The sequence below is a fragment of the Carica papaya genome, chromosome 9, assembly GCF_054855325.1.
Source record: "Carica papaya isolate Zhongbai chromosome 9, ASM5485532v1, whole genome shotgun sequence".
In the NCBI taxonomy this organism is placed as follows: Eukaryota; Viridiplantae; Streptophyta; class Magnoliopsida; order Brassicales; family Caricaceae; genus Carica; species Carica papaya.
This window is the reverse complement of record NC_142317.1, coordinates 26,524,852-26,546,901: the sequence shown is the minus strand read 5'-3', so window position 1 is coordinate 26,546,901 and position 22,050 is coordinate 26,524,852. Positions and strand designations below refer to the sequence as shown.

General features: G+C 37.2%; 1 protein-coding gene across 2 annotated transcripts; it reads right to left on the bottom strand.

Annotated features, from left to right (window-relative positions):
• Positions 1–15,172: 15,172 nt before the first annotated feature.
• LOC110806614 (E3 ubiquitin-protein ligase RING1-like) lies at positions 15,173–21,200 on the bottom strand. Of its 2 annotated transcripts, none has more exons than XM_088211368.1 (2): positions 20,010–21,200; positions 15,173–15,367 (listed from the first exon to the last, which is right to left on the bottom strand). In XM_088211368.1, exon 1 carries the CDS (start codon positions 21,039–21,041, stop codon positions 20,019–20,021), a length of 1,023 nt encoding a protein of 340 aa, XP_088067494.1. In that variant the 5' UTR covers positions 21,042–21,200; the 3' UTR covers positions 15,173–15,367; positions 20,010–20,018. The 2 variants fall into 2 exon arrangements, with proteins under 2 accessions (XP_088067494.1, XP_088067495.1); XM_088211369.1 differs by lacking the exon at positions 15,173–15,367 and adding an exon at positions 15,624–17,761.
• Between the last annotated feature and the right edge of the window lie 850 nt (positions 21,201–22,050).

The following is a 22,050-nucleotide window of genomic DNA, read 5'->3' as shown; positions in this document are numbered from 1 at the left end:
GTAGTCTGCTTGCGCATTAATACTCTGCTTTGACCTTCTGACACACTAGACAGTTAAAAACAAAGTCCGCCACCTCTCTTTTCATCTCGCTCCATCAAAATTGGGGTCGTATACTTTGATACATTTTAGTGCTTCTAGGATGTAGGGCAAACTTTAGGCTATGAGACTCTGTCATGATGCCTCGTTTTAGCTCACTTTCATATGGAACACACACCCTGTCCTAAAATCTGAGCAACCTATCGGCAGAGACTCAAAATTCTGAATTTACTCATGTTCTGCATCTTTTCTTAGGGTTGCTAAGGTGGAATTGGCAGATTGAGCTTCTTTTATTCTCTGAATCAACTCAGGTTGAACAGTCAGGTGGGCCAAGCATGTAACTTTCTTCAGGTCCTAAAGTCGTACTTGTTGTGCAGCCCTTATTACCCTGCATTCTAAAACTATTAGATGAGCTAACATACCTGCACTTTTTCTACTGAATGCGTGAGCTACTATATTGCCCTTGCCCAGGTGATACAAAATGTTACAATTATAGTCCTTGAGGAGTTCTATCCATTGTCTCTAACATATGTTGAGATCTTTTTGAGTGAATATGTATTTCAAGCTCTTATGATTGGTATATATCTGAAAAATCTCCTCATACAAGTAATGGCATCAAGTCTTCAAGGCGTGGATAATCGCAGTAAATTCTAAGTTATGGGCGGGGTAGTTTATCTCATGACTCTTCAACTGTCTAGACCCGTATGCTATAACCTTCCCATACTTCATCAGAACATAACCCAACCTCAGGTAAGAGGTATCACTATAAACTGTATATCCACCTCTCCCACTCGGCAAGACCAACACAGGTGCAGTAGTCAACTGCTTCTTTCATTCTGAAAAGCTCCTTTCACAGTCCTCATTCCACTCAAACTTGACATTTTTCTTTGTGAGCTGAGTTAAAGGAGCAGTCAGGCTAGAAAATCCTTCTACAAACCTGTGATAATAACCTGTCATCCTTGGAAAGCTATGAATCTCCTTAATCGAGGTAAATTTCTCCTAATCAAGCACTGCCTCAATTTTTTTGGGGTTCGCTGACACTCCATCCCTTGAAATGATATGTCCTAGGAAGGTAGTCTACTCGAGTCAGAACCCACACTTACTCAACTTTGCATACAACTTCTTTTCTTTAAGAACCTGCAAAACCTGAGTCAGATAGTGAATGTGTTCCTCTCTACTTTTTGAATAGATCAGGATATCATCGATAAATACAATGACAAACTGATCCAGAAATTGTCTGAAAACCCTATTCATCAAATCCATAAAGATGGCTGCGTTGGTTAGTGCAAATGGCATGACTAAGAACTCATAGTTCGTACCTGATTCGGAAAACTATTTTGGGAATATCTTCTACCTTGATCTTTACCTAATGATAACCTGAATGCAGGTCTATTTTGGAGAAGACTTGGGCACCCTACAACTAATAAAAAAGGTCATTGATCCTGGGGAGGGGGTATTGGTTCTTGATCGTAACCTCATTCAGTCCCCTATAGTCAATACATAATCTTAACATCTCATCCTCCTTCCTTGCAAATGTAACTCCAGCACCCCAAGGAGACACACTATATCGGATGAATCCACTATCCTGCAGTTCATTGATCTATTTCTTTAGCTCTTCCATCTCAACACGACTTATGCGGTAAGGGGCAACTGAGATAGGCTAGATGGCTGGTTGAAGATCTATAGTGAATTCAACTTCTCTATCCACTAGCAGTCTGGGTAGTTCATCAAGAAACACATCTAGGAAGTCTTAGACTACTGAAATCTCTCATATACAAATTTATTTCTTAGGTTTGCCTAGTTGTTAGAAAAAATAGTTGAGTTAAAGTACTTTGTAATCGAAAAATTATCATGAGGGAATAATGTTTAAAAATTTTGTTAATTTGTGAATGATTCTTCATTAGAAGGGTTGAATACAAGTTTCTTGTGAAACCAATCTACGGTGATGTGATACACCGTTAGTTAGTTCATTCCTAAGATTACATCAAAGTCCTCTGTATCAATTTCTATTAGATCCACACTCAATTTCCTATCTGTTATATCTATGATATAGGCTTTGTATATAATCTTCCCTAATAGTGTCCTATCCCCAAGAGTAGACACAAATAACACAGAATCAAGTCTTTCAAGTAATACATTCAAGTTTGGTGTAAAAGCACGTGAGACAAAAGAATGTGAGACACTAGTATCAATCAAAACATGTGTAAGATGATTATAGATAGTGTACGTATCCTGTATCACATATGGATTGGCTTTTGCATCTAGCTGAGTGAGGTTATAAACTCTGCCCTGGATAAGAGGTTTGGCCTAGTTCTGATTCCTCGGGCACTCTCTCGCGTAATGTTGGGCACTCCCACATGTACGGCAAGTATTGTTGAGGTGATAGCAGGTCAGTTTCCATGATCCTTGCCACAGTGCTGACAAGTCCTATCGCATCCTATTGCCAGAATCTGAGGAGGAGCCTGAATCACTGGCCTAGGTCTCTTGTTCTGCTGAACAGATGTAGTGAGTGTTAGTCTGCAGTATGAAATCGAGGGCCTGAGGTTCCCTACTGTTGGAGAAAAAATACAAAGGTTCCTCTCCACTAGTTATGCCTTGACCAGAACGCCTAAGTAAGTACTGAGCTCAAACACATACAGCTGTTGTCTAATCTCAAGACGAAGGCCCCACTCGAACTTCCTTGCCTTTCTGCCTTTATCCATCATGCTCTCAGGGGCATAACGGCCCAACTCTAGGAACTTTCGAACATACTCTAACCCAGTTACACCACCTTGGACCAGGTGTGCAAACTCCATTTTCTTCAGATGTCATAGATGCTCTGGGAGGTACTTTACATTGAAGGTCATCAGGAACTATTCCCAAGTGACTGGAATGGGTAGGGTGGCCTACTGGAGTTACTACCAGCAACTTGCCTCTCCTACCAGCATGTCGGTGGCGGGTATAACTCTCTATTCGGGAACCACTCAAAAAGTCATGAAAGCCTTCTCTGTCTCAGCTAACTAGTACTTAGCCTCTTCAAATGAGGATGCCCTTACAAAAGTAGATAGGTTTAATCTTTGTTACCTCTCAATGTAGTCTTAGTCCATCATGGGTGGGACTAGATCCCGTGGAAGAGGGACTGGATTGTGCTGCAGTGGCGATTTGCCTCGCCTTGGCTGTTTTCGGCCGGTTTTGGCCGATTTTGACCAGTTTTATACCCATCTCTATGAGAAAACATGTTAGTGGGCCTCGGTTGGTCAAAAAAATTAAAAAAATGAAAACCTACTAATGGTGGAATTTTTCGGTGCGGCGGCTCCGCCGGCTCACCTTCGCAGCTGGGCATTTTTCTTTGGTCAACCTGTAAAAAATAGAATGGTGAATACAAAAGTGGAAAAATCGCACAAAACGAGAAATAAAAAGAAGCTCATCGGAGGAAGTTGTGGGTTTTGCCTGTGGCGGCTTCGCCTGGCTTTGCCCGGGATTTTTGCCTCACCCAATGTTCCTTTTGCTTCGATTTGGCTATGAGGGTGCTCAAAATCAAATTTTGAGTGGATAGGAGAATTTTTACCTTTTTTGGTGGTCGGGGGTGACTATGGTGCGGCGGTGGTCAGCAATCGGCTCCCTTCTCCAGCAACTGGTTCTTCTTCTCCAGCGTGAGGCTAACGGCTAGGATTTGGGTTCAGTGTAATATGAAATATTTATACTCATCTCGCGTTAATCTGGACCATTTATCGTATTTGATCTCGACTATCCGATCACATTTAAAGAGGAAATAAATATGGACCGTTCATCGCGATTTGATCTCAACTGTCCGATCGCATTTAAAGAGAGAACGAAGCTAGACCATTTATTATGTTTGATCGCGACTGTTCGATCGCACCTGATGAAGGAAAAAATTCGGACCATCCACGCGCACGGGAACGCTTCTCGATCGTCCGATCGCGGGGCCCGCAGATCGCCAACGTGGCCTCTCCCATGGCACCGAGTCAGCATGCTCCAGTTCATCGAGGCTACTGACTGGACAGTCCTACATGGTAAAATCTTTTTTAATTACGTTCTGACCTCCAGTTTTCGATTTTTCTTTCAAAAATGCCCTTTGAACCCAAATTTTCACCCTTTTTTTCCCAAATTTATTTTCAATTTCATCTTCAACCTATTTTTTCCATAATTCCACATTAAATTAAAATTTATTAATTTCAAAAATAGATTCTTATATATTTTTAGAATGTTAAAATTCATTCGGTACCAAATTCTGGGCCCAGGTATTACATCTTGAATTTCATTCTTGAACGTGCAACCAACTTGAGATGAGATTGCGAGAATTTTCTTATGCCAACCAGAAAAGACATAAGTTTGACTGGGTTAGAATATAATATATATATATATATATATACATATCTTAATATAGGAAAGATGGATTCAATAATACCCTGGTTTAACTCATAGGTGCCTAGAGAATCTTAATCTTTGTTTTTGATAATATGATATTAATGAATCTTGTGTTTGTCAACAACTAAAACATCTGTGTTTTCCCCATTGCAGTAGAAATTTTAATTATCAACTATTGAAGAAACTAAAAGAAAACCCATATTGGTGTTTCATATTCTCTTTTAAATTGTTAGTCATCCTATGCATGTAGGATAGGAAGTATGAACTCAAAGAAAATGCCATTTGAAAAGGAAAAAGGAAAATGGTGATAACAAAAAGAGCTGTAAGATATGAAAAACAAAATTATAGGAGAAAAATAATGAGGGACTGACCTTGTTGTTTATATGTAAGATATTTTGTAATACTCGGGTCCGGAAGTTGGCCCCGGAATAGCTTTAACATTTTAAATTTATAAAAAAAATTATTTTTAACTTAATTTATTTTAAGTTTTTGTTGAATTATGGGAAAAAAATAGGTTATGGATGAAATTGAAAATAATTTTGAGAAAAAGAGGTGAATATTTAGATTCGGATGGTGTTTTTGAAAGAAAAATCAGAAACAAGGGTTCAAAGTACAAATAAGAGAATTTTGCCACATAGGACCGTCTAGTGAGCAACCTCGACGAAGCGGAGCACGCCACGTGAAAAGACATGCTGACGCGGGATGCCACGCGGACGAGCCGTATGCCCCATGATCGAATGTCCCAGGATCAATCCCGCACGCCTGGACGGTCCGAATTTGTTCTCCCACTAAATGCGATAGGACGGTCGAGATTAAATACGATAAATGGCCCAGATTAATGCGAGATAAGTATAAATATTTTGCATCACACTGAATCCAAACCCTAGCCACCAGCCTCCCGCTGAAGAAGAAGAATCAGTCGTTGAAGAAGGGAGCGGACCATCAATCACCGCCGCACCGTTGTCATCTCTGACTGCCAAAAAAGGTAAAAATTCTCTTATCCACTCGAAATTTGATTCCGAGCACCCACATGACAAAATCGGAGTAAAAAAATGGCGGATGAGCTAAAAACTGCAGGCAAAGCCTGGCGGCGGCGCCATGGGCAAAACCCGCAGTCTCCTCCGATGAGCCCCTTTCTGTTTATCGTTTTATGCAATTTTTTCATTGTTGTGTTCACCGTTTTATTTTCTGTAGGTTGACTAAAGGAGGAATCCCAACCGCAAAGATGAGCTGGCGAAGCCGCAGTACCCGAAAAACCCCACTACTGGTAGGTCTCTGTTTTCTGATTTTTTCAACCAACTGAGGCCCCCTAACGTATTTTTTCACAGGGATACATATAAAGTCGGCCGAAACTAACCAAAATCGGCCGAAAATGGGCAGGACGAGATAAACCGCCATCGCGGGCGATGGTGCTATCGCTGGAGCATGGCGATCACGCTGTGCCGGAACTTCGAAATTGGCCGAAAAGGATTTTTTTTCAGCAATTTTAGATTCCTAGGATATTTTTAAGTCATGACAAGTGTTTTGGATTCTACAGGGATAATTCAAGAAACCTGGGGACCGCCAGTAGATGCAGTAGAAAGTTCAGTATTTTAGACATTGATTCAGATAAGGATCCCTCACCCTTTTCTCCGTTACGGTAAATTGAAGCTTAATAATTAATAATTGTGTATTTTTATAAAAAATTAGAGAACTCTAAAAATAATTACAGGTCATTAGTGGAGCCGAAACTGCTTAGTTCACAGTCATTTCTATTTCCTATTTATTTTCTTATATTGCCTATATTTATTTACTATTATACTATGCGTAACTCAATTAATGGTTTTTGGGGTCTTTTCGGTTATTTCGTTATTTGTTTCCCCTGCAATTGGTGCCGGTATCCCAGTCATTGGTTATTTGGCGGTGTGAAATTATATTGTTGTTTAAGTGAACGATGAGTATAAAATAATATATGGTTGATTATTATGCTAATGAAAATCTGTATAGAAAAGATTTACTGTGTACCTGAAAAAGGGCAAATGGGTCCGGTAAATAGGGAACCCTACCGTGAACGTTACCTTAGTCGAATGGGGCTGGGAAGTCCCTTATCAGGAAGGTTTGGGAGATATAATTCACCCTCATACCAGACAGGGTATCGAGGTGGTGGCATGCTTGGCGCCCATACCGGATAGGGTATGGGGACGGCCAGTTAACTGTTTAATTAGATATTAAGTTCATGAGTAGGAGGACATCCTTAATCGGTAAGCGAGTAAAAATATAAAATGATCGTTTCTTATTATCTTCTATGTCATAAATACTTGTGCATGAATATGAGTTTTCATAAGTTATTATTGGGAGAGACTTGTTATACAAATATGGAATAAATGACTTTCTTCATAATAAATGAATTTACAATAAATTAAGGGCTTCATTGGTTATTTTTATGATTTTTATCAACCTTTATTTTTTTATATATGCGATTAGTGTGATATTCTTACTTGGCTAGTGTAGCTCACCTCTTCATTAAATATTTCATATCAAGAGGATCAAGATCCAGATCTCGATCAACAAGAGGGTTATGAATAGTCCACCACATGGACTCCCTTCAAAAGTTAGTGAAGGTCGTCCTAGGATGCTTAGTGATTTGCTTTTCGTTTATTTCTTTGATTTTCATTTACTCTTTTAAGTATAAATATTCTCGTAGACCAATTAGGTATTCTAAATTATTATATAAGGAATATAAATACTAACTCTATTATTTCACTCCTGCATTTAATTTATGACTTTATTTTCATTTAAGTTCTGAACCTTTACAGTTGGTATCAGAGCCGCATTCCTCGGAACCATTCTTTCTATAATGACCTAAAGAAACACCAAAAAATGAATTATCGTTCAACCATTCCTTACAAAATGCAGGTACAGATAGATGAGGAGAGGAAAACCCCACTAAATCGAGCAGCCCAGGAGGGTTCGCTTCGAGAGGATGTTGACTGACTATTTGAAATGCTAAAAAGACTCATCATTGCCCAACAACCCCAAGAGGAAAGGAAAGAGCTACCTGACCCTCCCCCACTGTCACAGTTTAAGCCATCCCTGCAGCGGGAAGATCTTGAGCCTCCCCGATATAATCCTGCTCCTCCACAGTACCATCTGACACCACCACAATATAATCAGGTACCCCCACCGCATCACCCAACACCATCACAGTACAATCCAACAACTCCACCGTATCATTCAGTACTACCATAGGGCCATCCGGTACCTCCCAGCACAATCTAGTCTCACTTCCACGAGACCTAGTTCCACCAATGATGGACTCAGACTACATTGAGAGGTACAAAAGACTAAACTCATCTATTTTTGTAGAAACATCCTCCTTTTAAGAGGCTGAGTGCTAGTTAGTTGAGACAGAGAAGGCTTTTACAACTTTGGGGTGGTTTCTGAACAGAGAGTTATATTTGCCACCTATATGCTGGTGGGAGAGGCAGGTCACTGGTGGCAGCTCTAGCAGGCCACCCTGCCTATTCCAATTACTTGGGAACAGTTCCTGATTGCCTTCAATGCAGAGTACCTCCCAGAGCATCTCTGACATCTGAAGAAAATAGAGTTTGCACATCTAGTCCACGATGATATGACTGTGTCAGAGTATGCCCGAAAGTTCTTAGAATTGGAACGGTATTTCTCTGAGCATGATGGATGAAGGCAAAAAGACAAAGAAGTTCGAGTGGGGCCTCCGTCCGAAGATTAGACAACAATTGCATGTGTTTGAGCTCAGTATCTACTCAGCCGTTATGGCCAAGATACAACTAGTGGAAAGTAACCTTCGCATTTTTTCTCCAGCAGTAGGGAACCTCATGCCCCCAGTTTTACACTGCAGACTAGCACCCACTGCACTTGCTCAGTAGAACAAGAGACCTAGACTAGTGACTCATGCTCCTCCTTATATTCCGGTAACAGGACGCAGTAGGACTTGTCAGCACTATGGCAAGGATCACGGAGACCAAATCTGCTATCACCTCAATAATACTCACCGTATATGTGGGAGTACCCAACACTAAGCGAAAGAGTGCCCAAGGAATCAGAACCAGGCCAGACCTCCTATTTATGGCAGGACTTACAACCTCACTCAGCAAGATGTAGAAGCAAAACCAGACGTGATACAGAGTACGTATACTATTTGTAATTATCTTGCACATGTTTTGATTGATATTGGTGCCTCACATTCATTTGTCTCACATGTTTTTACACTAAACTTGAATCTATTACCTGAAAGACTTGATTCTGTGTTGTTTGTGTCTACTCCTAGGAGTATGACACTACTTGGGGAGGTTATATACAGAGCCTGTATCATAAATATAGCAGATAGAAAATTACGCATAGACCTAATAGATATTGACACGGAGGACTTCAATATAATCCTAAGAATGAACTACCTAGCAGCGTATCACGCCACCTAGATTATTTTCACAAGAAACTTGTATTCAACTCTCCTAATGAAGAGTCATTTACAAATTAATAAAATTTTTAAACATTATTCTTTCATGACAATTTTTCTATTACAAAGTACTTTAACTCGGTTGTTTTCTCTAAACTAGGCAAACTTAAGAAAGAAATTTGTATTCGAGATCCCAATAGTCCAAGACTTCCCGAATGTATTTTCTGATGAACTTTCCAGACTACTAGTGGACAAAAAAGTTGAGTTCACCAGTGACCTTCAGCTTGGCACGCAGCCTATCTTAGTTTTCGCTTACTGCATGAGTCATGTAGAGATGGAAAAGTTGAAGAAATAGATCAAGAAATTGCAGGACAGGAGGTTCATCCGACACTGTGTTTCTCCTTGGGGCGCTGGAGTCACATTTGTAAGGAAATGGGAAGAGACGTTAAGATTATATATTGATTACAAGGGATTTAACAAGGTCAAGATCTAGAACAAGTACCCCCTCCCCGAGATCGATGACCTTTTTAATAAGTTACAAGGTGTCCAGATCTTCTCCAAATGGACCTACGTTCATGTTACCATAAGGTAAAGATCAAGGTAGAAAACATTCTCAAAACAGCTTTCCGAAGCAGGTACGAACACTATGAATTCCTGATTATACCATTTGAACTAATCAGTACACCAGGCATCTTTATGGATTTGATGAATAGGATTTTCAGACAATTCCTGGATCAGTTCGTCATTGTATTTATCGATGATATTCTGGTTTATTCAAAACAAAAAGAGGAACACGCTAATCATCTGACTCAAAATTTACAGGTTCCTAGAGAAAAGAAGTTGTATGCAAAATTGAGTAAATGTGAATTATGTCTCAAGCAGACTACCTTTCTAGGGTACATCATATCAAGGGATGGAATTTCAGTGAACCCTAAAAAAGTTGAGGTAGTGCTTGGTTGGGAGAAATTGACCTCGGTCAAGGAGATTCGTAACTTTTTGGGAATGGCAAGTTATTACCGCAGGTTTGTAGAATGATTTTCTAGTCTAACTGCTCCTTTGACTCGGCTCATAAAGAAGAACGTCAAGTTTGAGTGGAACGAGGACTGTGAAAGGAGTTTTTCAAAATTAAAGAAACGGTTGACTACTGCACATGTGTTGGCCTTGCTGAGCGGGACAAGTGGATATACAGTTTATAGTGATGCCTCCTACCTGGGGTTGGGTTGTGTTCTGATGCAGCATGGGAAGGTCATAGCCTATGGGTCCAAGCAGTTGAAGAGTCATAAAAAAAACTACCCACCCACGACTTAGAACTTGTCGCGATTATTCACGCCTTGAAGACTTGGTACCATTATTTGTATGAGAAGACTTTTCAGATCTATATCGACCATAACAGTTTGAAACATATATTAACTCAAGAAGATCTCAACATGCGTCAGAGACGTTGGATAGAACTCCTCAGGAACTACGATTGCAACATTTTATATCACCCGGAGAAGGACAACGTGATAGCCGACACAGTCAGCAGAAAAAGTGTTAGTATGTTAGCTCACCTAATGGTTTCAAAATGTAGGGTAATAGGGGCCACACAATAGATACGACTTCAGGACCTGAAGAGAGTTATATATTTGGCCCACCTGACTGTTCAACCTGAGTTGATCTAGAGAATAAAAAAGCTCAATCCGCTGATTCCATCCTAGCGGCTCTCAGGAAAGATGCAGAACAGGGAGTAAATTCATAATTTCGAGTCTCTACCGATGGGTTGCTTAGATTTTAGGATAGAGTGTGTGTTTTATGTGACAGTGAGCTGAAAAGAGACACCATAACAGAGGCTCATAACTCAAAGTTTGACATGTATCCTGAAAGTACTAAAATGTATCAAAGTATGCAACCTCGATTTTGGTGGAATGGGATGAAAAGAGAGATAGCCAACTTTGTTTCCAAGTGTCTAGTGTGTCAGCAAGTCAAGGCAGAGCATCAGCGCCCAGGCGGCCTATTTCAGCCATTACCGATTTCGAAGTGGAAGTGAAAGCACATCACAATAGATTTCGTGATATAATTGCCTAGGGCATGTTCGGGACATGATGTCATTTGGACAAGCTAGCAAGAATGTATATCCGGGAGATAATCAAGCTACATGAAGTGCCAGTGATAGTAGTATCTGACATAGACCCTAGGTTCATTTCTCGGTTCTGGTCTAGTTTTTAGTAAGTCATAGGAATGAAACTGTCTCTTAATACCGCATTCCACCCTCATACCGATGGACAATCATAAAGGACGATCCGCATACTGGAGGATATACTCTAAGCTTGTGTTCTTGACTTCGGGGGCTATTGGGAGGATCATTTACCCTTAATAGATTTTGCCTATAATAACGGGTAGCAAACAAGTATCGACATGGCTCCGTACGAGGCGTTATATGGTCGCTCATGCAGATCACCAATTTGTTGGGAAGAAGTATGTGATAGAAAATTACTCGACACAGATCTTGTGGAGGATACTACAGCCAAAATAGTTAAGATTAAGAAGAACATCCAGATGGCTCAGAGCAGATAAAAGAGTTATGCAGACACTCAGATGAAGAATTTAGAATTTAAGAAAGATGATCGAGTGTTCTTCAAGGTCACCCCTTTCAAGAGAATTAGTAAATTTGGCAAGAGGGGGGAAACTAAATCCATTAAGCCATTTAAAATCTTAGACAGAATTGGTACTGCCGCCTACAGATTGGCACTACCTCCAGAACTATTCGGAGTCTATAATGTATTTTATGTGTCTATACTATGCAAGTACAACTCAGACACCTCTCAAATCTTGGCCCACGAGCCCCTTTCACTTCATGAGGATCTATCCTATGAGAAGGTACCAGTGGGCATTGTAGACCGAAAGAATAGGGTACTCCGCAATCAGAAAACTCCCTTTGTTAAGGTCCTATGGCAGAATCACACACTGAGAAGCCACATGTGAGCTTGAATCAAAGTTCAGAACCCAGTATCCCTACCTGTTTGATTGAGTGAGAGGGAGACAAATTTGAGGGACCAAATTTCTTTTAAGGGGGGAGAGTTGTAATACCCGGGTCCGAAATTTATTTTCCCTTTAATTTTAACATTTTAAATTTATAAAAAAATTATTTTTAAATTAATTTATTTTAATTTTTTGTTGAATTATGGAAAAAAAATAGGTTACAGATGAAATTGAAAATAATTTAGCGAAAAAATTGTGAAAATTTAGGTACAGGAGGTGTTTTTGAAAGAAAAATAAAAAACTAGGAGTCAGAGTGCAAATAAGGAGAATTTTGCTACGCATGACCACTCAGTCAATAACCTTGACAAATCAGAGCACGCCGGTGGCAAGGCACGCTGATGCAGGATGCCACGCGGGCGATCTGCGTGCCTCACGATCGAACGGTCTAGGATCGATCTCGTGTGTGGACGGTCAGGATTTGTTTCTCTTTTTAACACGATCAGACGGTCGAGATCAAATACAACGAACAGTTCAGATTAACGAGAGATTGGTATAAATATTTTGCATCACATTAAACCCAAACTCTAGCCACCAGCTTCCCACTGGAGAAGAAGAACCAGTCGCTGGAGAAGGGAGCCGACCGCCGCCGCACTGAAGCCACCTCTGACCGCCAAAAAAGGTAAAAATGCTCATATCCGCTCAGAATTTGATTCCGAGCACCCATATGGCCAAATTGGAGTAAAAAGAATGGTGAGTGAGCTGAAAACTGCGGACAAAGCCCAGCGGCACCACCGCGGGCAAAACCTGTAACCTCCTCCGATGAGCCCTTTTTCATTTCCCGTTTAATGTAATTTTTTTACCGTTGTGTTCACCGTTCTATTTTTTACAGATTGACTGAAGAACAACTCTCATTCGCGAAGGTGAACCGGCGAAGCAGTCGCACCCAAAAAACCCCACTACTGGTAGGTCTTCGTTTTCTGATTTTTTCGGCCAACTGAGGCCCCCTAACGTGTTTTTTCGCATGGTACGTATAAAGCCAGCCAAAATCGGCCAGGATGAGATAAACCGCTGCTGCAGGCGGTGGTGCCATCGCCAGAGCACGGCGGTGCCGCTGTGTTGGAACTCCGAAATTGGTCATAAAGGATTTTTTTCACTAATTTTGGATTGTTATGGTATTTTTAGGTACATGACAAGTATTTTGGATTCTGCAAGGATAATTCAGGAAACCCAGGGACCGCCAGTAGGTGCAGTAAAAAGTTCAATATTTCAGACACCGATTTGGGTACGGATCCCTGACCCTTTTATTCGTTATGGCAAATTAAAGCTTAATAATTAATAATTGTGTGTTTTTATGAAAAATTAGAGAACCCTAAAAATAATTACAGGTCACTAGTAGAACCAAAACTGGTTAGTTCAAAGTCGTTTCGATTTCCTATTTATTTCCCTATATTACCTATATTTGTTTACTATTATACTATGCGTAACTCAATTGATGGTTTTTTAGGTCTTTTTGGTTATTTTGTTATTTGTTTCCCCTGCATTGCGTGCTGGTATCCTGGTCATTGGTTATTTGACGATGTGAAACTATATTGTCGTTTAAGTGAACGGTGAATATAAAATGAGATATGGTTATTGTATGGTTAATTATTTTGCTGATGGAAATCTGTATAGAAAAGATTTATGGGGTATCCGGGAAAGGGTGAACAGGCCCGGTATATAGGGAACCCTACCATGAATGTTACCTCAGTCAGATGAGGGTAGGAAGTCCCTTACTAGGAAAGTTTGAGAGATATGGTTCATTCTCATACTGGACGGAGTATCGAGGTAGTAGCATGTTTAACGCCTATACCGAACAGGTATGGGGACGACCAGTTAATTGTTTAATTGGATATTTGATTCACGAGTAGGAGAACATCCCTATGAACTCTCAAGGGTACCTGTAAACAGGTAAAAATATAAAATGATCGTTTCTTATTATTTTCTATGTGATAAATAATTGTGCATGAATATGAGTTTTCATAAGTTATTATTAGGAGAGATTTGTTACACAAATGTGGAATAAATGACTTTCTTCATAATAAATGAATTTATAATAAATTAAGGGCTCCATTGGTTGTTTTTATGATTTTTATCAACCTTTATTTTTTTATATTTGTGATTAGTGTGATATTTTTATTGGGTTAGTGTAGCTCACTCATTCATTAAATATTTCAGATCAAGAGGATCAAGATCCAGATCTCGATCAACAAGAGGGTTGCGAATAGTTTACCACCCGGACTCCCTTCAAAAGTTAATGAAGGTCGTCCTAGGATGCTTAGTGATTTGCTTTTCGTTTATTTATTTGATTTACGTTTGTTCTTTTAAGAAGGAACATTTTGGTAATTCTATTGAGTATTTTAAATTATTGTGTAAGGAATGTAAACATTAACTCTATTATTTCTTTTTCATACTTAATTTATGATTTTATTTCCATTTAAGTTCCAGGTTTTTACATATTCTCTTTGTATCTTTTATCTTTTTTATTTTTATTTATTATCGTAAAATAAAAATAAATTAAAGTATAATAAAATAAAAAGATAAATAATAATAATAATAATAATAATAATAATAATCTGGACAAAATTATAGTATTGTAACATCTAATATCTCCTTTGCATTAAATGTGTAAAAGTAAACAATTAAATCCTTATAATTGAAAATAAAAATTGATTTTTAAAAAAATAAGAAGATCAAACGTAAGACAAACTTCTATGTTACATGCTAAGGGTAACATAATAGTTAAGAAGAAATTATTATATATAATTTAATTATTTAACATAATCTATATATAATTTATTAAAGTTAAGAGTAATTTATATATAATGAATGACAATTAATTTAATTAAAAACAACTATGTACATTTCGTTAATTAGTCATTTGCATTTTCATTTAGTTATTAAAAAATTTATCTTTTATAAACGCAATTATTATTTGCATATTTAATTTACAATTAAATCAACATCAACAATACTTTAATTCAAAAACAATAAATATAAATTCTCTTCCTTCAGAAAAAAATCACAAAATACAAACTTCAAAGTCAACATAAAATTAACTTCAACGTGAAGTAATATTTTAATTCAAATTTTTAACCTATTTATATTACATTCTTATTATTATTCTATATAACTGAGGTTTGAAGAAAACTCAATTAAAAAGTTAGAATTTTTAATATTAATCTCTCGACTAACCTAGTTTCGTTTAAACCGAATGATTAATATAATATTAATCTCTTAACTAAAAGCAGGATTCATTACGATGGCCATCTGCAGTCGCCTCTCAAGAACTAAGTAGAGCATAGTTCAGTTAAGGCAAAGTAAACATGGAAAGAGTAAAAATGCAGATGATGCGCCATATGATCCAAGGATGATAAATTTTTTACAACATATGGAAAACCAAAGATGAAACAAATGTTGGCACTATAATCAATATCAATGAAAAATGCACATTTTTACCCGTTATTGTAAAATGAACATTGAAAATGTATCTGTCACTAAACATTACATGTAACAACTCCTGTATGTTCACGGTCAACACCAGCACGCTTTGTCCTGCCAGAAAGAAAAGACTTTAGCAGCCATGCAAAACAAAACAAATATTATTACAGTAGTAAGATGTTTGAACAGCACTAACGAAAGCACTCCAATTGGTACTTAAATGAAAGAGACAGTAAATAGCATATGCAGCACTGAATATCTCTGTTAAATCATATATAAGCCAGAAAAACAGCTCTAGTAGCATTAGCTTATTGTACTTCCAGCTTCTAGTTATTCCAATCAAATGAAAACCTAATAATAGAATACTTAATTTTGTCAAATATATCCTATAAAGTCAATAGACCAAGAATTTTTATACCTAAAACATAAACATTGGTCATCCACAGTCAACACCACGCTTTTCAACAGGTATTAACATTTTTACCCAATACATAAAGCTTCTTTCATAATTACATTAGTTTGAACTGAAAAACTGCCTTGCTTCCTCACAGTTTCATGTTTCCACCTACTAAAAAAGCAAGCTACCAAACAAATCGACCTAGCATAACTCTCATATACATTCAATCCATTCAATGCTTAACTATGGCAGAACAGAAATATATTTGATGGCATCAAAGTTAACATATATATTCTCTATATACATGTAATATGTGGGTCAAGTGATCAAATTCAACACTTGAAAGGCTTCGATACTTGAAAGGGTAAAAACCTTAAAAGCCAACATTGGGACAGGACAATCATGAACAATAAATGATTCTTTCAACATGATCTTCAGTAAATTAAACATTTGCAGATAACTATGCAAGCATGCAAATACAGAAACGCTAAAACATATGAAAACAATTTTTGCAGACAAAAATATAGACCTGGGAGTCTAACTTCTCTCAGTTACAGATTTTATTACGAAAATAAAAGTTCCATCAAAACTACACTATTTTTTTTGTCCCAATAATATTCTCTTCTCTTCTTCAGGGCATAATTTTGTTAATTTGATAAAATCCCCATATATCCAGAAGGTTTGATTTAATTCTAACAGTAAAGTTTACAAACTCAAACTGTGAATATGCTTAATCCAATATTCTAGGCCGTTCCTTTAGGAGGCTGCCAAGGCCCAATCTTGATTCCAACAAAAGTCACACGCTAAAATGGGCTGAAATTCAACCCAAAAAAAATGTACGAAAATCAAACCAAACTCCTAAAAAAACTAAAGATGAAATCCGAGCATCATATATTTAAGGTGCAAAAGAAATAATAATGAAATCACAAACCAGGAAAACAACAAATTTTCGGCAGGAAGATATTGTGGATAAAGGCAAGAGCAGATGTGATCAGTGCCAAAGAAGAAATTTTCAGAATAATAAACAAGAAAGATGACAAAGCATTGTGTTCAAAGGAAGAAGAAAAAAATGCAACAGGATATAGTCCGACATAGACTTCATTACATAAATACAAATAGGAAAACTAGATTAAAACAGAAAATTCGAAAATATTATATTAGAAATACAAATCTCTATTTAGAAACTGAAGTCAAGGAAAAACTAAAGCTTTTATGAATTTCAATACTTGGCTCCTGCATCACAATCTAAAAAGTGTGATCTTGGACAAAATCGAACCAAAAGAAACAAACATCATGCAGTATTATTCTTGGAAACTGAAAATTAATGTATCAAGTTAATATTCAACATTTCCATATGCTCTTCAATTCCCTTTCTACATAAGGTTCACAGGAAACAAGAACCATTCTTCAAATAAGAGGGGGCTTATTGAAGACTATTCAAATATACCTAGTTGGTAATGCATTAAGATGGTACTTACGATGCACCAACAACCAGCTTTAAGCAGGTAATAAAAACAAACAAGTGCTTGTCTCAGAACTTCCTTTTTGTATTACAAAATACATATCTTCACAACATGTTAGTTACTTATTTACCCTCAAGTATTTATTTTTTACACAAAAAACAATAAATACTTCTTTTACATACTTCTTTTTAAAAAAGTTACTTCAGTTACTTTAAGCAACTGTTTCCATAAGCACATTTTGTAGCAATCCCAAACACCCTCCAAACAAAAACCATCATCACCAAATCTCCAAAATAGCTAAAACTCGTCCACTGAAAAGGCAACAACTACTAAGTTTTCTATTATTTTCCAAGAACCAAACAGAACCTAAAATTAAAACATACAACAGATTTGCATCTAGGTTAATATTTAAAATCCAAAATAGATCAAAGCACACCATCTTTTGCTTAGCTGGACCCACTCTCTCATCCTTTTAACTCCCTAAGTTCCAATGATCTATTCCCTTTCTCCAAATTTTTCTGCTTCAAAACACCCATATGATTCCCCAGCCAAAATGACAAAACATTTGGAAGGAGGGACAATGATGGAGTAGTGCTGCAATATTTCCCTCTGTTTTTGATTGCATTGAATATCCTCACTGAAAGATTGCTAAGAAGAAGGAAAAAATGAATATTAATTAGAAGACTCTAGATATCCACCAACTGTAAAGGTGATGCATGTTAAACAGTGTATGTTGAATAGCGGAGTGAAAGGTGAAGATTATTCAATTTAAACTTATGTATGCATTTCCCGTAATTTGAAAAATACACGGTTAGGATAAATAATACAGCCAAAAGTCTAAAACTGTATCGATTAGTAAGAAAAGGAATAAACAGGGTTTTGTGGAGAATGCACGTGGACGAAGAAGATTGAAGAAGGAAATGGAGGATATCATTTTTGTATTCAAGTGCATACCAACTTAAGGGTTGGTTCTTCTTTATTCAGACGAATTTTATGCTACTATATCCCTGTTGTGACCATTACAACTAGACGAAGTTACCATTTCTAACTACTCTGATCTTTACTATTTCAACTGACCTGCTGTTTCTTTGCTTCTTTGAGCTGGTTCTTGACTTACAAAACATGTCTAAATAAGAAGCTTATCTCATTTCAGCTAATTTCCCGTTAGAATTCATTGCAATTTTCTATTTCCATCGATCAGATATCTAGACAAGAGAAACTAATAAAGCAGGTGATGTGGGACTACTCTAATATAAAGGAATGGAACTCTCATCAACCTGGAACATATTCATCCAACAAGCCTCTACAAACAAACTTTACTGCAAGTGCTTGTGCATTTGGGCCTAATCAGGTACGGTGCTAGGATTATCTGCAGCTCCAATCCCATAAAGACATTGTAGGGTTTAACTTTTATGTCAACGCATTTCGTACTTAAGAGAGCATATGCAACTAGGTCTATTTATATATTACATACACAAGTGTAATCCTCTAAAACAATTAGCTCGAAAATACTTCTAATCCAAGGAACTTAACTTTCAAACACTTCTCCTAACAAATAAAAACTAATGACATTGTTCAAGAGAGATATTAAAAACCCTTCATCGAACTCCCGTTGATATTTTGAATGTTGAAGTCTTGAAAAGAAAAAACCATGTAAGAACTATAAATGCAATGAAAAGTCAGGACAGATTTTCCCAAAAGAAAAAAAGGAATTTTAAAATGGATGCCATAATAGCATCTTTTAAATTAGAAGCTCAAAGGACTGATGTGCAGATTCTAAACTACCTTAATAGGAGAGTTTCAACCATAGGGAAGCAAAAACATGTTTTAAGGAAAGAAATGATCAGATTTTATCATTAAACTCTAAAACCACTCTAATTTCCAATTTTCCTTTTAAGGACAAACAAACCTCTTCCGGCAAAATCAGTAAGGTTACCCAAACACATCTTAGTTCATGGTACTTAATATGAAAATCTCTTAATTTGAACATAAAAAAATTAATACTGTCATCAGAGAGAGTTCCTAAATTCAAACTTTAGAAAATGTGGTAAATCCAGCCAACTATGATAGTGTCGGATGCATAACTCAAGTTAGAATCATGAGATCTGCATCCATTATTGCAGCTTACGCTTTCGGTAGAAGATCTATGATTCACAATGACCCATGTATCTGCAAGACTCTTATTAGTAAAGCCAGATCTACATCCACTACTGCAGCTTACGCTTTTGGTAAGAGATCCATGATTCACGTGGACCCATGTGTCTGCCAGACTATTATTAGTAAAGCCAGCCGCTTCCTATATTTTCACTTTTAAGATGATGCTAACAGATTGAATGGCCAACCAACCAATTACCAATAGGTGTTACAACACACCTCCTGAGATTGAAGACAGGATCCTCAACTATTATTATAGTTTGATCTTTCGGGATAATCTAGCACAACCAAATCATAATAGTTCTCTTACCAAAAAAATTATTACATTAGACAGTCTAATTGTTGCACAACATGAATTCAACAGATTTCTTTCCTTGATGACTAGCATAGAGATAAACGTCCAGATTGCACATTGGGAAATCTAGGTAATATGCCTAGCTAGATATGCAAAGTTGCAAACAATACACTGTCTCATGAAGCTTGCATAAAGAATTCCAGTTTATGCATCACTTCCAAGTCTTCACGAGTCCACTGGTTTAACATGATTGACACTTTCCATGTACGAACAGATTGATAAACAATATAAACCATTACCCTACTAAAAGATTAGCATAATAAAGAACAAAACTGTATCTGCAAGCAGAGTGTTAAAGGGAAAAAGAAACACGCAATACTAATAGCAAAATACAGTTTCTAAACCATAAAAGATAGAAAATACGTATGCTGCGACATAATGCAATACCAGTATTCTTCAATCAAGATCTTCATGTCTGGGCTCTGAGCCTCGACTTCCAGGGTTTGTGTCCGCATCACCGCCGGATGTGCCGCTGTTGCTAGTTTCTGCACCAGAACCGAATGACGACCTGAATGGCCACGGCAGAGAAATCCTAAACCTCCTCTCCACCGACCTGGGCGTTTCAGGGTTGTCTCTGTTACCAGCATTTCCATCCGCAACAGCGTTAACAGCATCAGTGGAGCCCGAGACATTTTGAGCAGGAGTTCGATTGGCACGAGTGCGGTGCTCATAATCAGCATCATCAGTAGGTAATTCATAGCGACAAACCGGGCAAGAATTGTGCAATTCCAGCCAAGGAAGAATGCACTGAGAATGGTAGATGTGCTTACAAGGCATCTGCTTTGCCTCCTCGGCAAGCGCAAAACTATCCTTGCAAACGGCGCACTGAGAGGAGTCAGAATCCAGCATTTCTTGAGATATTTTGATGGTAGGAAGAGCCTCTATCGCAGACTTGGAAGCCGGGGGCGTACCATGGCGATTGGGATCATTCTCAGCGAGCTGTTGAATCAACTGCTCAAGACCAGGACCAAGGAAGTAATCCCCAAGGTTGAGGCTGCCAGGAAGACGAAAGGCACCGGACGGTCCGGATTCCCCAGGCGAATTGTTCTCAATCACGAACTGGATGTTGGCGCCGTTGGCTCGTAGGGTTTGGAGATAATTCTGGAGAAAGAGAAACGGATTAAAGACTTCGGTGTCATTGGGACGAGCAGTAGCGGAGGGGGGAGGAACCATCCCGCCAAAGAAAGCAGAGAGATCATCAAAAGGATGGGGAGAGTTGGGGGAGGACAGGAAAGGGAAGGGAGAATCGAAAGGGTTGAGGTTGAGAGTTTGTTGATTAGGGTTAGGGTTTTCGAGTTCTTCAAGAAATCCACCATTGCAGGTGGGACAAAGCAGATCGGAAGAAGGACAAGGGGAAGGAGAGATCCTGACGGTTCGATTACACTGGTAGCAGAAATAGGGTTGGCCGGAGGAAGACATGTGAGCTGTTCGCCGATTGACTTGGACTGTAAAAGATTTAGATTCTTCTTGTGATTACACCACGAAGCGAAACAGGCGAGACGAAATGAGAGAGCCTTCAAACCAAGACATTGATCAAACAGAATTAGAATTTAAATTACTTGTGTTTATATTTTTTTGCTGAAAATTACTCCTCTACATATATAGATATATATATCTTATGCATTTTGCCTTTCTTATTTTTTGAAAAAAAAAAAAATCAATCAATTCATTTTTTTAAAAAGAAAAAATAACTGATTTTTTCCACCCTAAAAAGTTATATTTTCATTAAAAATTATGAAATTTCTTTTACATTTATTTTAATTTTCTAATTTTATAATTTAAATAACTAGTGAAATCAGATATTTTAGAATTTAAAGAAATCTAAAATTTAATTGTGTTATCTGAAGAAAGTCAAAAAAATCTGAAGATTAATTATTTTGTTAAGCTTAGATTTTTGACATAAAGAAGTAAAAGAAATAGATAAAAAATTAATTATCTTTACAATACTTAATTCAAGTAAATCATATTCACATTTAGTTTAATTTTTAAATTTTAATCATTTGATATTTTTATTTTTTTTATCGTATTACCACTCATTAAATGAGTAATAATAAAAATATCTTTATTTAAAGTTATTTTTATTAAATATACTATTCTGATTATATTTAATTTTTATTCTTATTTAATAATATAAAAATTTAAAATATATATGATTTTGATTATTTTTTATTTTTAAAACAATTGAAAGAAGTATAATAAGTTATACAAGAGTAAAAATTCTCACCTTAACATATATTTTGAAACCACTAGGTAAAACATTAGTAGTAGAGGGAAAAAAAAATCATATTATCAATTTCTTGATTCATATTAATAAAAATGAGAGAGTAATGATGATAGCAAACATGGAGTACGCAATATTTGTGGGAGTGATAATAATATTAATAATAATAATTATTATTATTATTATAATAATACTAATAGTACTGAT

What these genes read in the sequence shown, in the direction of transcription:
- LOC110806614 (XM_088211368.1), bottom strand. Translation starts at nt 21,041, where the DNA reads ATGTCTTCCTCCGGCCAACCCTATTTCTGCTACCAGTGTAATCGAACC.